Genomic DNA, 14,436 nt, shown 5'->3' on the forward strand with positions numbered 1-14,436 from the left:
GGGAACCAGACGACCACGTATCGGAACGGAGGTAGTGGATGAGGTGGCGGTTCCAATGGTCAGAATACGAAACAATACCAGTCAGCAGTGCCTGCCACAGGTGTGTCAAGAGTTTGAACCTTCCTTGGTCTACTGTACGTAAAGTGCGTCCCACTACCCTTATCACTGTTAGGATTAATGTAATGTTTGAGACCGTTATCCTGGGTAGGGATGAACATTTTAAGGTCGTACAGCCCCGTGCCACTTCCGGTGCTAACATATGGGAAACGGAGTATGCGCAGGTACCATAGTACATCCTGGGTTTACTCGGAAGGCTTATTGCTTTATAATGAATTATTGATGCAGCACTACTTCTGTTGAGGAAGGCAGCAGATACTGCCAAAAGCTTCAGTTTTATAGTCGTACGGGTTTAACGATTTTAATCTTTATTTTACAGTCGATTTTACTCATTTATTTTATTTTATTTTATTTCACTTATTTTTATAAAGTTATAATTTGTCAGAGTTGGCGGCATCAATTATGGATAGATTTTCTGACCACACAGGCCTTTTTATTAGTGAGCTCTACTCTCAATTTTTTGCAAAATTATTCAAAAATTTCTTCATAGCAGACTCATGGGTTATCTTGAAGAAAATCAGCTCATCCATCAACAACATTATGCTTATCGCTCTAAAAGATCCACTGATCTTGCAATTGTTGACTTCTGCTCGAAAATCATTGATAGCCTTGAAAAGGGTCACTATGCTATAGAACTGTTTCTTGACTGATTGCATAAACTATAATATTCTACTTAACAAACTCGACAATCTTGGCTTGAGAGGGAAAATTAACCTTCTCTTTGAAGACTATCTTACCAATCGGCTGTTTGTCGATCGGTAAGATAGTCTTCAAGGAGAAGGTTATCAATCATATTCCGACATCTGTTATTTCTCCAGGGGAGTACCTCAAGGCTGACTTCTTGGACCTCTCCTATTTGTTTCTTTACATCGATGAATTTCTCTCTCTTCTTCCATCTTCTCATCTAATAGCGTAGCCGATGATATTTCCATCCTGATCAAAGACCCTAATCAGCTTCGACACAAAATCTCTGCCTTACTCTCTGTGATGCATAGTTGACTTCAAAAGAATCAGCTTATACTGAATCCAGAAAAATCAAAGTACTTGTTGTTTAAAACGAAAAAAAAAAACCAGTTAATATTGATTTTGATGTAACATACAAAGAAAAAAGAACTTGAAAGGGTGAATGAAACCAATTTTCTCGGAATCTGGCTAGATGATAAGCTAAGTTGGGCAAAACAAATGATAACCCTACGAAAGAAAACTTCGTCACTAGCGGGAATACTCGCCAGTGTCTGTGCGTCTCCTTCCCTTCTCAGACTAGTTTTTTTTTTTTTTTTGGTATTTGTTGGCGCATAGGCTTCTGTGGCCATAATGCACCTCCAAAGGTTTGTGCAGTACTCTGATCCAAGCCCGAGGCGGGAATCGAACCCGCGACCTTTGGGTTGCCAGGCAGACACTTTACCGACCCGGCTATCTCGGTCGGCTCTCAGATTAGTATTCCTTTCTTTAATTCAGCCGCGCCGCACCTCACTTATGGAATCATCTCATGGGGTACCACCAGCCAAGAAACCCCTGCGAGAATCAACTCCATTCTTAATCGATGCGTTCGTTCAATTTTGGGCCTTCCCCGGAACGCTTCGGTTAGTTCGAGATACAAGGAAGTGAAACTCCTCAGCATCTACCAACTGCTACAGGAAGCCGAGGCGATCCTTGTTTACAATGCTATGAAGCCAGCAGACTTTCCCCCTCTCTTCAGATAATTTTTCATAACCACAGACGAAGAAGAAATATCATACAATCTAAGAAATGAAGCCAACCTGAAGATTCTGTAAGACCCAAAGTCTTACAAGTTAAATTAAATATAAAATAATTAAGGAAAGAATGCTAGGTAGGGTGATAATGTAAACCTTTCAAGAGAACACTTAAAGTCATAAAATTTAAGATAGTGGGTCACGTTAATGGAACTGAATTAAGTAGAGTTTGTACTTAATGTAGAGACATTAGAGGGGGAAATATGATCGGCGTCCACTCCCTAAGAGCAAGTGAAGATAGCTAGATGGACCAGTGGGTGGTCAGTGGATGGCGAGGGACGAGAGACGGAGTGCTCACGAGAGGTCACAGTAGGGGCCAGCGGGGAGCGATCCTGATTTACCGTTAACAGAGAACGCTTGGTCAATTTTGGGGCGAGGTAGGTCAAGTAAGTGGACACAGATGTTCTGGATGGTTAAGGAGAGATTCTGAGATGCTGGGAATTTCCGGTGACCTTTCTCCTATTGCACGTCACGTGAAATAGGTAAGTGAGAATGGGATGATGATGGAAAAAGAGAAATGATTGGCTGTGGAAAGGAAAGGCGTTACTAAATTTTGAGAAATAAAAAGGGAAGAGAGCGCGGGAAAAGGGGCGAAAAAAGAGAGAGGAAAGTCTTTTTCGGGAGGTGAGAAAAGGTTCTTTGGAAGAAGTGATGAAAGTTTTTGAGAGGTAGGCTGGGGAAACAACCCCTAGAAGTAATTCACCTGTAGGACCAATTTTGGTGAATCGGCTAAACTCCGATAGTTAAGTAAAGTATAGATAGGAACTTTCTCGAGATGGAAGGAAGAAGTCCTAAAACCCCCTCCTAGAAATATATTTAGGAAGAAGGCGAGAGATGATGCTTACGAAAGTACACTGGGCAGCCCTGCAGTCTACACAGAGAAATAGAGTAAAAAGGAGCGACTCCGATTGAATGATTGGGCACAGCGTAGGAAATTATGGTACCAGGAAGAATCGACGGAATAGACAGTATCCCTAGCAGATGTTTACAGTTCCGGAGCTGAAGGAGAGAAATCTCCGACTGATGGTGGACCCCAAATGCAGAGCGGAAAGACACAGGCGAAACATTTTGTTAGCGGGAGGATTCAAATCCCAGAAGTAAGTTTCAAACAGTTTATGTACCTATATATATATATTTGCAAAGGACTGTAGGAAGATTAGGAAATTTTAAATGAGATTGCGAGAGCACTTTCAGTAAACTCAGTGCATGTTCTGTAGTTGATTAAGGAAATATTTTGAACCAGTTTTACGTAGGATTGATTATAGTTATAGTATAATTTACAGACTAATTAATGAAGGGGAAAATTTAATAATTTTGGACGGGTAGAGCAGATAGAGTTGTATGTAAATTTATACAATGTCAATGAAGAAGAAGAAGAATTGTAATAACCATGAGAAGAATGTAGAATTGAGCTAAATGAGTAGGAATAATAAACATAAAAATGTCAATTGTGCTAAAAGAGTAGGAATAATAAACATGAAAATGTCAATTGTGCTAAAAGAGTAGGAATAAGAAACATAAGAATGTCAATTGTATTTAAGAGTTTAGTTAAACTGATTTTAGGAGAGTATTAGTAGTAGAGAGGCAAGAAATGATGATGTATGGAAGACCTTAATGGCCAGAACCGTAGTATTAATGTAAAGTGAATAATGAGTATTGATTTGTTAAATAATCCAAGTTTGTATATATGTAATAAACCAATTTTATATATATATATATATATGAGTCGTGTCAGTCATTTTGAACACAGAGCCTAGTGTCCGGGTGAGGAAATTAACATTACTGAAACCCCCCCGAATCTAGAATCTTCTGGGAGTTAATAAGTCAGGTGCTACGTGGGAGTTGAGAAAAAAAGGGGGGCATAGTAGACTCCATTGAAGAATTGATTAAAATAAACCTCAAATAAAGCTTCAATAAAAAAATAAACTAATAAGAAAAGTAATATTAGTTAAACGACAAAGCTCCAACGCCCACAATTCCGCTTTTCAGAAAAGCCATAGGTCAGAAAAGTATAAAATACAGAGGTGCTAAAACCTGGAACAAACATCCTGCAAAAATCAAAAATATCACTTCACTAAATCAATTCAAGAAACTACTAATTGAACACATCACCAGGGATGTCTGATTCAAATTACCTTCCACTTAACTCCTGGATTTTAAAAACATTAATATGGAAATAAAGTACAAATGTTAAAGTCCAATTGGGTAACTTTCGCGATGTTTTTTTTTTTTTTTTCATCATTTAATATTATTCTTATATCGCCGTAATAGAGCCGCGTCCTCTTCCACCAAGGTGGGATTAGAACCCGGGTCCATCAGCTTTGTAGTCCAGTGTTTTAACCACTGGGCCATTGCAACCTGTGGTTAAAGCACTCTTATTATTATTGTATTATTATTATTATTATCATAATCTCTGTACCTCATTCTGTCAAATTCATCTGTTGTTTCTATCGTTCTCCTAACTCCATAAATCACTTGGAACTCTTTGACTTCCTCTCTTTGCAACTTGATGTTCTCCAGTCCAACTTTCTCTTAGGGGGGGGGTGAGAAGAAGAATGCTAATTGTCACGGCGCCAGTGTAAAGGGGCGGCGCCTATGTGATGCAAAATGATAATAGAAAGTTCAGGTGCTCCTAATATTTTTCACTATTAGTGCACTTCAGCTCTGAACATTCCTCTAGCTTAATATATCTGTGTAGTGGTAAAATAGGACAATAATCTCGTATATCCTGAATATTTTAAAAGGGGGGAATCACCCCAACAATAAAATATCGCGATTTAGATCAGCGTTGTGTTTTTCATTAGAAACTTTAGAAACAAGCAAATTAGCTTAAAATCTCTAACGCCGCAAAACATTTTCTTGGCTCTACAACTGGTTTTTCTCTGGCGTAAATGAATAGTTAGCAGAGAGACAATTATTCCACACAAAATATTTAATATAACGAATTAATAAACAAACATACATCACACCTTCCATCCATACAATAAAATTAAAAGATTAAAGATATGAGCATTCTAATATAACGTATGCTGCATTTATGAGAGTAAATCAACGTAATAATTAGTTATAGTGGTCATTCGTTTGAGCCCATATTATAGTAATTTCACATAAATAGCCATTGTCATTGCTTTATATTGAAAACGCGTTATTGGAAATATCAATTCATTAGCCATATCTATTAAGTTGCCAGAATACTAAGAAACACAAGATATACTAGGCATAACATTAAGAAGAAATATATATTCTTAGGAAGAAATCATCGTTCATTATGGGTAAGAATTAACATGGATATTTTCTGTTCAGTTATCATTTCCACACAATCTTTTCACTCTTATGAAAAGGGATTCTCACTTACCCCATTTTCCTCTCTTGCTCCCTTGCTGTCCTCTCATGGGCACCTTCATCCGGACGAACTGGGCGGCGGCCTTCTCCTTGGCGACGACACAGACACCATACCACAAAGAAATATTATCACGACATATTTCGCACACTATGGTCAAAAACTGCTTCTACGACACCTCCCAACTCTCTCCTCTCTCGGCAACTCTAATCTACTTTAATGAACTCTCCCCTGGGTCGCCCAGGACCCAGTTTTTAAAGGGAGAAGATCCTCCAGAGTTTACACGAATCTCAGATATCATTGGACTCTCCAGTGCTCGTCTCATGCACCTGGACGGCACGTGATGGAAAAGGAATGATCACAATGTCCCTCCCATCTCTATCAATCTGTGTCCGGGCCTGTCTGGTGACTACCCGAAGTACCAAGCGCATTTCCATATTTGGCACTACTGCTGATATCCATACGTATGAATACCACTAAAGGCATGTAATTTATGTCCAAGCTAGTAGCGTAATGCTTCTCTGTCTATAATATAGGTTATTTTAAGAAACAGCTCAGTAGAACTTTGTGAGAATTTTATGTACTACTATGCTTCGTTATAATGCAGTTGATAATTGAATATTACAAGTAAAAGATTCTGTAGAAATATTTGGTAAATGGGCTTAATGAAGGAATAGGGGAGCACTAAAAGAAGGTTAATTTTGTAATCAGAAATATTAAAAGGGGAGGGAGCAGTTTTAGAAGCAATTAAATAGGACAATCGAAACTCCATTATGACATTTCCTAACAGTGAGGTAATTTTCCTTGGTGATTTTAATGTTCACAACCAACTCCAGCTGGTTTCCATTTTCTAGTCACACAGACCCAGCTTGTCGAGATGCTGAGGCTTTTGCAATTACTGTTGATCTCACACAGATTGTTCATTTATCTACCGTAATACCGCACACTCCTAATCATACAGCCAACCCGCTTGATCGTTTTCTCACAAACAACCCTTCTAAGTACACAGTCGAAGTGAATATTTCTTTAGGCACCTCAGATCACAACTTGGTGATTGTCTCTTCTCCAATGTAGACTTTATCTCATGCCCATTCCCAATCTCGGGTTGTTTGGCATTACAAAAATGCTAAATGGGATGACCTGATTGATTTCTCTTCTGTTTTTCCTTGGTCGGATTACTGTTTAAAAACTTCTGTCAACATTTCAGTGAAATTATTCTTGTATGAATGGAATTCTTTACTCTACATTCCACCTTAAAATCTCGTCCTTTATCCAAACCTTAGTTTTTACAATAAATGTGCTAAGGCTGTTCGAGAGAAGAATGTTGCATATCGTAATTGCCTTGTTTCTAATTCTTCAGTTTCATTTTCTGCTTACACCAAAGCTCGCAACAATTGTAAAGCAGTTATTAATCAGTCCAAACTAGAGTTTGAACAGGCTAAGAGGGGAAAACTTGCTTCTTGCCTTAATGGTAGCCGAGCATTCTGGTTTCTTGCCGAAGCCATTGGCCGCAACTTTTGTTCATCTCCGCTCCCACCTCTGTCAAAACTTGGTTCTATTTTCCAAGGATAAAACTGACCTGCTAGTATCCCATTTTTCTTCCAACTCATGTATCAATGATCTTGGTAAAAACATCTCGCACCATTCCCAGCATTCCCCATTCAATGTTCCCTGTGGTCTTCCGTAAAAAGAATGTCAGAAGGATTTTGACGAATCTAAGCTAAGAAAGCTCCAGGTCATGATTGTATTTCTCCACTTGTTCTCAAAATCTGCGCTCCTGAACTTGCTCCTGTTCTATTCCGCCTTTTTTCACTTTCTTATTCCAAAGGTGTTTTCCCTTCTGCTTGGAAATTTGCTCATATCCAACCAGTTCCTAGAAAGGGTGACAAATCCCTCCAATACAATTATCATCACATTGCAATTACTTCTACTCTTTCTAAAGTAATGGAGGAATCGATTAAACGCCAACTCTTAAACTAGCTAGAAACCTTCCATGTGATCAATGAAGGCCACAGGAGACGTTGAATGGAGCGAACTGGAAAGACCGCCTTAGCCTAGTGGTCAGGCGCGCGGGTGCATAAGTACGCGTGCCTTGAGTGACCGGGGTTCAAGCCCGTGACTGCTGAATACGGTGCTGTTTCTTGTATTCTGTCTATCTTGTTAACTCCTCTGACTATTTGGTCGTCCCGGATTATAAACAGAAAATTTAATTTAATAATGGGAGGTGGTTTACCAAGATCATTAATACACGAGTTGGAAGAAATATATAATAGTAACAGGTCAGCTTTATCCTTGGCTGAAGTGGCAATAGAACCATTTGGTTTTTACGGTGGTTGGAACAGAGATGGGTAAAAGTTGCGGCTTATAACTGTTACAAGAGACCGGAATGCTTGGCTACCATTTAGACAAGAAGCAAGTTTTCTGCCCTTAGATATTAACAATATTTTTTACGATATTGTACTGCTTTTTCTACGATATTTTTGTACTGTAATGATATTTTTGGATATGCGATACTTACGGCAACAATATATTCAGCTTCTTGATATAATATGGCCTCGGCAATTCTCCTCCATACACACTACTCAGATTCCCTTCATTCACTGTTTGTAGAGCAGAGGCCGCGAGATTATACGCTAACCAATCCGCAGGCCTCCTACAGAGTTATCAATAGGTTCAGTCCTATTTAGTATTTAGCGGACGACCTGTGAACTCCGTTTTAGAGCTGTACCCTCGAAATACGAAGAATATTGAATTTCGCCATGATGTCCATCATAACCTCAAAAGACATCAAACGTACTGCATGATGGAAGAGACAGGAAGTTACCGGAGCTTTGCTCTGCAGACTAAGCATGAGTTTCACTACTCTGTGCCTCCAGTAAGAAAAGTGATGGTGCTGTACCGGTTGAGATGAGAGTTCTCTGCTGCTTTGTATTGCCTGGTAACACAAAGGGGCGGCATTCATCCGTTTAGTATGGGCGGCACACCTCGAGCCCTGCTTTCGTTTTTATATATCTTTATTGCATTCATTTGCACCTCGGTGGTCACCTACAATGTTCTAGGTGACGGATTTCACGTTTTTGTTTGGTTTTTGTTTTGCACATGGGGGTTATTCCTAGGGTTACTAACATTCCCACCATTGTGAAGGGGCAAGCGGAGGATTTCGCTATCACGGACAGACCGAACTTTGCCGAAATTAGGTACAGTTTACTTGGTTGCCAATTGAATATAAGCTCTGTCAACGTTTTAGACTCCTAGGTAGCAAGCTCAGCTTGGCATACCTGATATAATATTTGTCGGTGTATCCTTAAGGACCAACTTCCAAGATCAATATCACCAAACGACTGGCCGAATGTTTTGGTTGTGCTTTTTTTTTTAATATTATGATAAATGCTCTAATGTTTGTTTTTACTTACCTTATTTTATCACTTTGTTTATTTTTTTACAGAGAGGCACTGCGGGTCGTGTTAAGCAGTTTCATATTCTCAATACAGGAATGGTTCTTCGAGCCGTTTACTATGCACTGCGAAATTTCTTCAGTGAGAAGCTGCTGAAACGGGTAAGTTGTATAAGTTGAACAAGTGCAAAAGGTACAAAGTGCAAAGTGTATTAGTTGTCCAACGCGGAGATGGGGGAACCAGGGAGTTCCCCCATCTCCGCATTGTGTACTCTGTTTGTGTAGCACAGAACTCTTTGATGGCCAGAGATTAAAAAAGTGTGTGAGGAGTGGACAGATGTGTAGTGTCGTGTACTGATGTTCTTCTGTCCATTTAGCCGTTGGGCCCCTGTTGGGATCCACCGTTACCGCGCTTGGCCCCGGAGAGGAAGGTCTGGTATCCAGTAGATTTTTTGCACTCTGGCAGACCCTGCCACCTAGTTTCCGAAGATTTCAGTGGCAAGGGCCTATGTAAAAAAAAAGGTGGTGGTTAACGGTAGAATATAAAAGGCCGAGAGAGGTTTATGTAAAACAGCAGTTTATTTTGGACGTTATTAATTGATAAGTTGTATGGGGTGTACACTGCGCGTTAGACAGAGTAGGGGGGAGACTGAAAGCTGGGGAAAAAGACAGAAGTATGGGGACGATAGAGAAGGCGACCCCCGAAAGTCAGTGAGGCAGGCCCATGTCTCACCAGGCGGAAGAAGGGGGAGGCAGGGAGGAGAGTAAAAGAAAACCAGGCTGGAGTGCTCGGTTTGATTGCCAATGTGGCTTGTGGCAGAGAAGCTGCTGGTGTCTCCAATGTCCGAGTTTGGAGTCTGCGTTTGAAGTCAGGTTCCGATTGGTCTTGGCTGCAGATTCAGTTGTAGATATCAGACCGATGGAACTTGGATAAAGGAAGTGAATTTCAGTTCAATTGAGCTTCGGTGAGGTTGGCGGTTGATGCTAATGGAGAGGGATGCCCAGAATCTCTCTCAAGTTATTGGTCTTGGTGGTTTAAAATGCTCCTTTATATTCTTTGTCTATTGAAGACATCCGTCTGCGTGGATAGTACAGTCGTATCGTTACCGTCCTCCCCGAACCGGGTGGAAAAGGCCCGGGTTCGAATCCCGTCGATGACGAGAGAAACTTTAATGGGCTCTTTATACTCCGTGGCTGAGTTAGTCGGTCTCAGGCGTAGATAGCAAGGTCATTTTCCTCAGAAACTGGGGTTTTTCGTCCACCAAAACAGCCAAATCGACCATAGAACACATGCAATTAACAGATACACACATAAGATACACAGCACGGCAGATAAATTTCATTATTCGGGTAAAAGAATAGTTTATTGAAGACATCCTGTGTAAAAGTGGTGAAGTATTTATAATTGTCATGGGTATGAATTAGTATGCGTTTTTGGTCCTTTGGCAAATTAATAATCTTTGTGATCAGAATAGATCTCAAGTCTTCATAGTCAGGACAGTCATACCTTATATGGTGTCAAGATTCTTCAGGGGCCACAGTGGCAGCGTAGATCACGTGTGATGCCCAGAGACGCTAATTTTTCTTGTATCGACCCATGGCCTGTGAAGAGGTAAGTTATATACAGGGAAGGAGAAAACCAGCTTGGGGCGTTTGGGAACGCGAACGCTACTTCAGGGATGAATTTCTCATTTCTTTGTAATTGTTCCCTTAGTAGATGTCGTCCATCTGTCCTGCCACGCCTGCTGCAGGTGAGCGAGAAGGCGCCTTTTCTCTGCCTTGCGATTGATTGCTATATTGGTGGTAAATCTGGTGGTAAAAATTGGTGGTAGTCTGGAAACTAGGCACCAGCGGGGTGATCTGATAGAGGTGTACAAAGCCTTGAATGGTTTGAGCATGCTCAATGCTGATGGGATTCTTCCTCTAGCTCAGAAAAATCACCTGAGAGGGCATAAATTCAAATTGAGGAAAGACAGATGTAGGATAGATGTGCGGAAATTTGCCTTTAGCCAGCGGGTGGTTGGTGGGTGGAACAGACTTCCATCCCTTGTCGTGGAAGTTGATAGCCTAAATAAGTTTAAGGCTCAGCTGGACAGGTATTTCGAACGAACAGAGGGGTGAAGTGGAAGTGGTTATTTTTATTTATTTATGTTACTTTTTTTTTTTTTTTTTTGGCTGATGCTGCATAAGCTTGCTTTCTTGCATCAAATGCCTCTACTAATGCTAATGCTAATGCTAATGCTAAATCCAATGGTGGTAGTGGAGACTCCTTTTGACAGATGATACAACTTGTCCAATCTAATTATTTCAAGGTCTAAAGGGAGGACTCCAGAGAGGACTTGGAGAGCAGGAGTGCTCTCCAAGTCCTCACCTGCTTACCTGCTCAATACTGCTTACTATCACCAGCAGGCCCTGGTGATGGTAAGCAGTATTGCTCTTTGAATGGTCGCTAATTTCTTCTGATTTGTAACAATAGTTGCCCAGTGGTATCAGACCCCTGCAAAATACGAGATGGCTGCAATAAAGACTGCTTTGTAAAACAGGACTAGGGTACGTCGGTTTAAACCCTAGTCCCTGCGGGTGACCCTTGCCACCAATTCTGTGTAATTTCTTATCTTCTTTTGGATATACCGTAGGTGTGGAAGAAAGGTCAGTTTTGAATCCAGGATTACACCAAGATGCTTAAGCTGGTTGCGATGCTTGATGTTTATGGCATTGATCTTAATCTACGGTCGTCTGGTTGAGATTAGGTTCCCTTTCAGGAGGATGCTGAAGGTTTTCTCAGCCAAGATTCTTAGGTTGCACTGGGTAGCCCACTCCTGGGAGAGCCAGAGTGCTCGGTTAGCAGAAATTTCAAGCTGGGCCATTGTGCTGGCAGGCACGGAAAGAATCAAATCGTCTGCATAGGCTTGGTACTTAACATGACCAAGATCTTGAATTAGGAACTCATTCAGGACCATGTTCAATAAAGATGGTCCTAGGACCGAGCCCTGTGGGCATCCCCTGTGGATCTTTCTGATCACCCTGTAATAGTGAGTCTCTACACTGACAGATCTGTCGCACAGATAGCTTTTAATGCAGAAATAGAGATTTTGAGGAATCTGTGCTTGCCTGAGCCTGCCAAGGACGCTCGGCCACCAAAGTGAGTCAAACGCCCCGGCAAAGTCAATTGCAATTACAAAGAAGTATTTTTCAGGTGTGAATTGAGCAGATGTTATCAAGTTATTTAGTGCGTCTACTGTCGAACGCCCCTGACGTAATCCATACTGGTTGTCAGCCTGTAGGTTTGTATTTGTATAATACTTGTGAATTCTGAAGAAGATGAGTCTCTCAAAAAGTTTGCTGAGAACGGTTAGGAGGGTGATCGGTCTGTACGATGTTAGCTGTTGTGGGGTTTATTCTGTTTCTTGAGGAGAAGTAGAAGATTAGCTGTCTTCCATTCAAGTGGAAAGGATCCTTTTGCCAGACAATGGTTGAAAAGTTCAGCAGTAAGGTAAGTATGGCTAATAGTCTGATACTCTTCTGACAATCTCGGGCTCCAGAAGGTCAGGACCTGGGCATTTCCTGTACAAGTTTTTGAGTTCTGCTCGATGAAGTTCCTCCAGGGCGAGGGGCTCTTCGGTTTCCTGTGTGGTGTAGTACTCATTGGAGACACAGTTGGGCTTGTATTGGTGTGAGGTAAGAGATCAGTGGCTGGAAAATGGTATTGAGTATATTATTAATTGACTGCTCCAGGTAGCGATTATTGTTCCTTGTGGCGTGAGAGTGGTTGTCAGAACCTCTCCCGTGGGGAGTTTATTGGTCGTAATTTTACATACAATCTCCCAAGGGTCGGCATTCCCAGTCAATGCCACCATATGCTCCCAAGATGTCCTTTTCCTTTGGCGGATTTGAGCCGTATAGGTGTTCCTGGCTGCCCTATATTGTTGTCCCAAGACCTCCACCTGTGGTTGTGGCCATGATCTCCTTGCTCTTTGGAAAGCTTTCCTTTTACTATTTACCTCTCTGCGGAAGCGCTGCAGCTCTGGGAACCGCCAGGGAACAGCGCTGGGGAATGGATTTTTTCTTTTAAAGTTTGTGGTACAGGCGTTTCTAATGACTCTGGTAACAGTTCTCTGGTGCACATCTGGATCCAGCAAGTTACAGTCCTCCGCCGGGAGTTGCATGACAGAGACGTCCAGAACTGCCATGAAGTTGGCCAAGTTAGCATTTTCTATTTTACCTAAAGTCTTCCTGCGAGTAATTAATACAGTAGAAATATTTGTTCATGCGGCTTTTTAACATTTCAATTCATTCTAATTCTACAGCGAACGTTAAATTTCATCTGTCTGTTTGTCAACACCCTGAGATAATGAGTAGAAATAAAATCTAATTACACACAAACCGTAGAACAGAAGCAGATCTAATACAAGTAGGAACAATGCACTTTGCAGACCTCTTTGAAATTAATGAGAATAATATATGTCATTCTCTAATTGGGCCATATTGATGGTACGCGCCGGGACCATAGTGGTTATAATCACCATCCTCTCAATATCTGGTGGAAAGGAACGTGATTCGAATCCCGTCATTAACTTAAGAATCTTTTATGTACTTTTTTCACTCAATGGCAGAGTTAGTCGGTCTCAGGTGTCTAAAGAATTTTCCCCACCTCACGTAATTCACACTTTTTTTTCAGCAAAACAGGTAAATCGACCGCAAAGCACACACAATTAACGGACCTATTACACATGAGTTCATTCTGTAGTGGGCATGATATGAGAGTATTTAACTCGCCACGATATGAAAAAAATATCCCCATTAAAATTCCTTTCATCTTAAATTAAAATAATATGTTCATTACTTATTTTAAAAAAAGTGTGGGAAATTGAAAAAATAAGTATCAAAAGAAGTTAGGTTATGTGTAAAAAAATAATAAATAAACTATTAATATGTAAATGACATAATTAAAAAAAATTCAATAAAATTAAACCTCCAGTTTTTCTTTTCTTTTCAGGTAATTTTCCATGATAATGTGGAGTCACTACACCAACACCTGCCTTTGGCCCTTCTTCCTTCAGAGTACCATGGGGAACTCGGACCATTAGATGAACTCTCAATACAAAAGAAATTACAGGAGTGGTATCCGAAATATATAGAGACGTGCAAATCCGTCCAATAGAAGATCAGTTGATTTTTATTTTTATTTCCTGGCCATCATAAAGGGATTTGTGACGTCCCCCTATTTAATCAAAAGAGGTACTCTGTTCTTATGACTTTCCGTCGTATATTTGATACTACTGAAGCGCTTTCAGAATTTCTCTTAAAGTATTTTAAATACAGAAAGAACTTTTTTGATAAATAATTTTGCGACTATAACTCTAATTTATTAAATTTCTGACTTTTGAATATAGGAAGACTTGTATTTTTCAATAAATATTTTTCGAAAATATAAAGTTCGCTGTCATTACTTTTATTCCTAGTAATTACGACTAGCAATATGCCCCTGCCTGATCGTGAACTTTCAACCCAGGAAGGGTTTTTCTAACAGACAGTGATGATAAAAGATTATATTTTGAAGCTGATATTCTGCTGATGAAGACGACCAACTTCACAAAGATCCACTCATTATATTTTACTATACATATATTTTGGACAGTATAAATGTGAAAGGATAAAAAGTGCGAACTCAGATATGATTGTGCTTTCCATAGCAATTTAATAGTAATAATAATAGTAACATGTCTACAAGATTCTGTGGCAATAAATCCCATTGTTCCACCAGCGCAGATCTTGTGGCTTTTAAAATCATACTATAACATCAAGGGAAATATGCTGTGTTTTCTAACTGA

At 40.3% G+C, this 14,436-nt stretch overlaps 1 protein-coding gene across 3 annotated transcripts in view; it reads left to right on the forward strand.

Annotated features, from left to right (window-relative positions):
- Window positions 1-13,930, forward strand: part of LOC150077697 (retinaldehyde-binding protein 1-like) — a 49,222-nt gene extending 35,292 nt beyond the window's left edge. For 2 of the 3 annotated variants that reach the window (XM_090384291.1, XM_090384290.1), the window contains exons 6-7: window positions 8,657-8,767; window positions 13,602-13,926. In XM_090384291.1, the coding sequence (XP_090240417.1) occupies window positions 8,657-8,767; window positions 13,602-13,766 (276 nt within the window). In that variant the 3' untranslated portion in view covers window positions 13,767-13,926. Of the gene's footprint in view, window positions 1-8,656; window positions 8,768-13,601 lie in introns of all 3 variants that reach the window. The other variant, XM_090384292.1, reaches the window with a different exon arrangement.
- Window positions 13,931-14,436: the final 506 nt, after the last annotated feature.

The sequence above is a fragment of the Mastigoproctus giganteus genome, chromosome 11 (assembly GCF_048544385.1).
Source record: "Mastigoproctus giganteus isolate SK-2022 chromosome 11, ASM4854438v1, whole genome shotgun sequence".
Lineage (NCBI taxonomy): Eukaryota > Metazoa > Arthropoda > Arachnida > Uropygi > Thelyphonidae > Mastigoproctus > Mastigoproctus giganteus.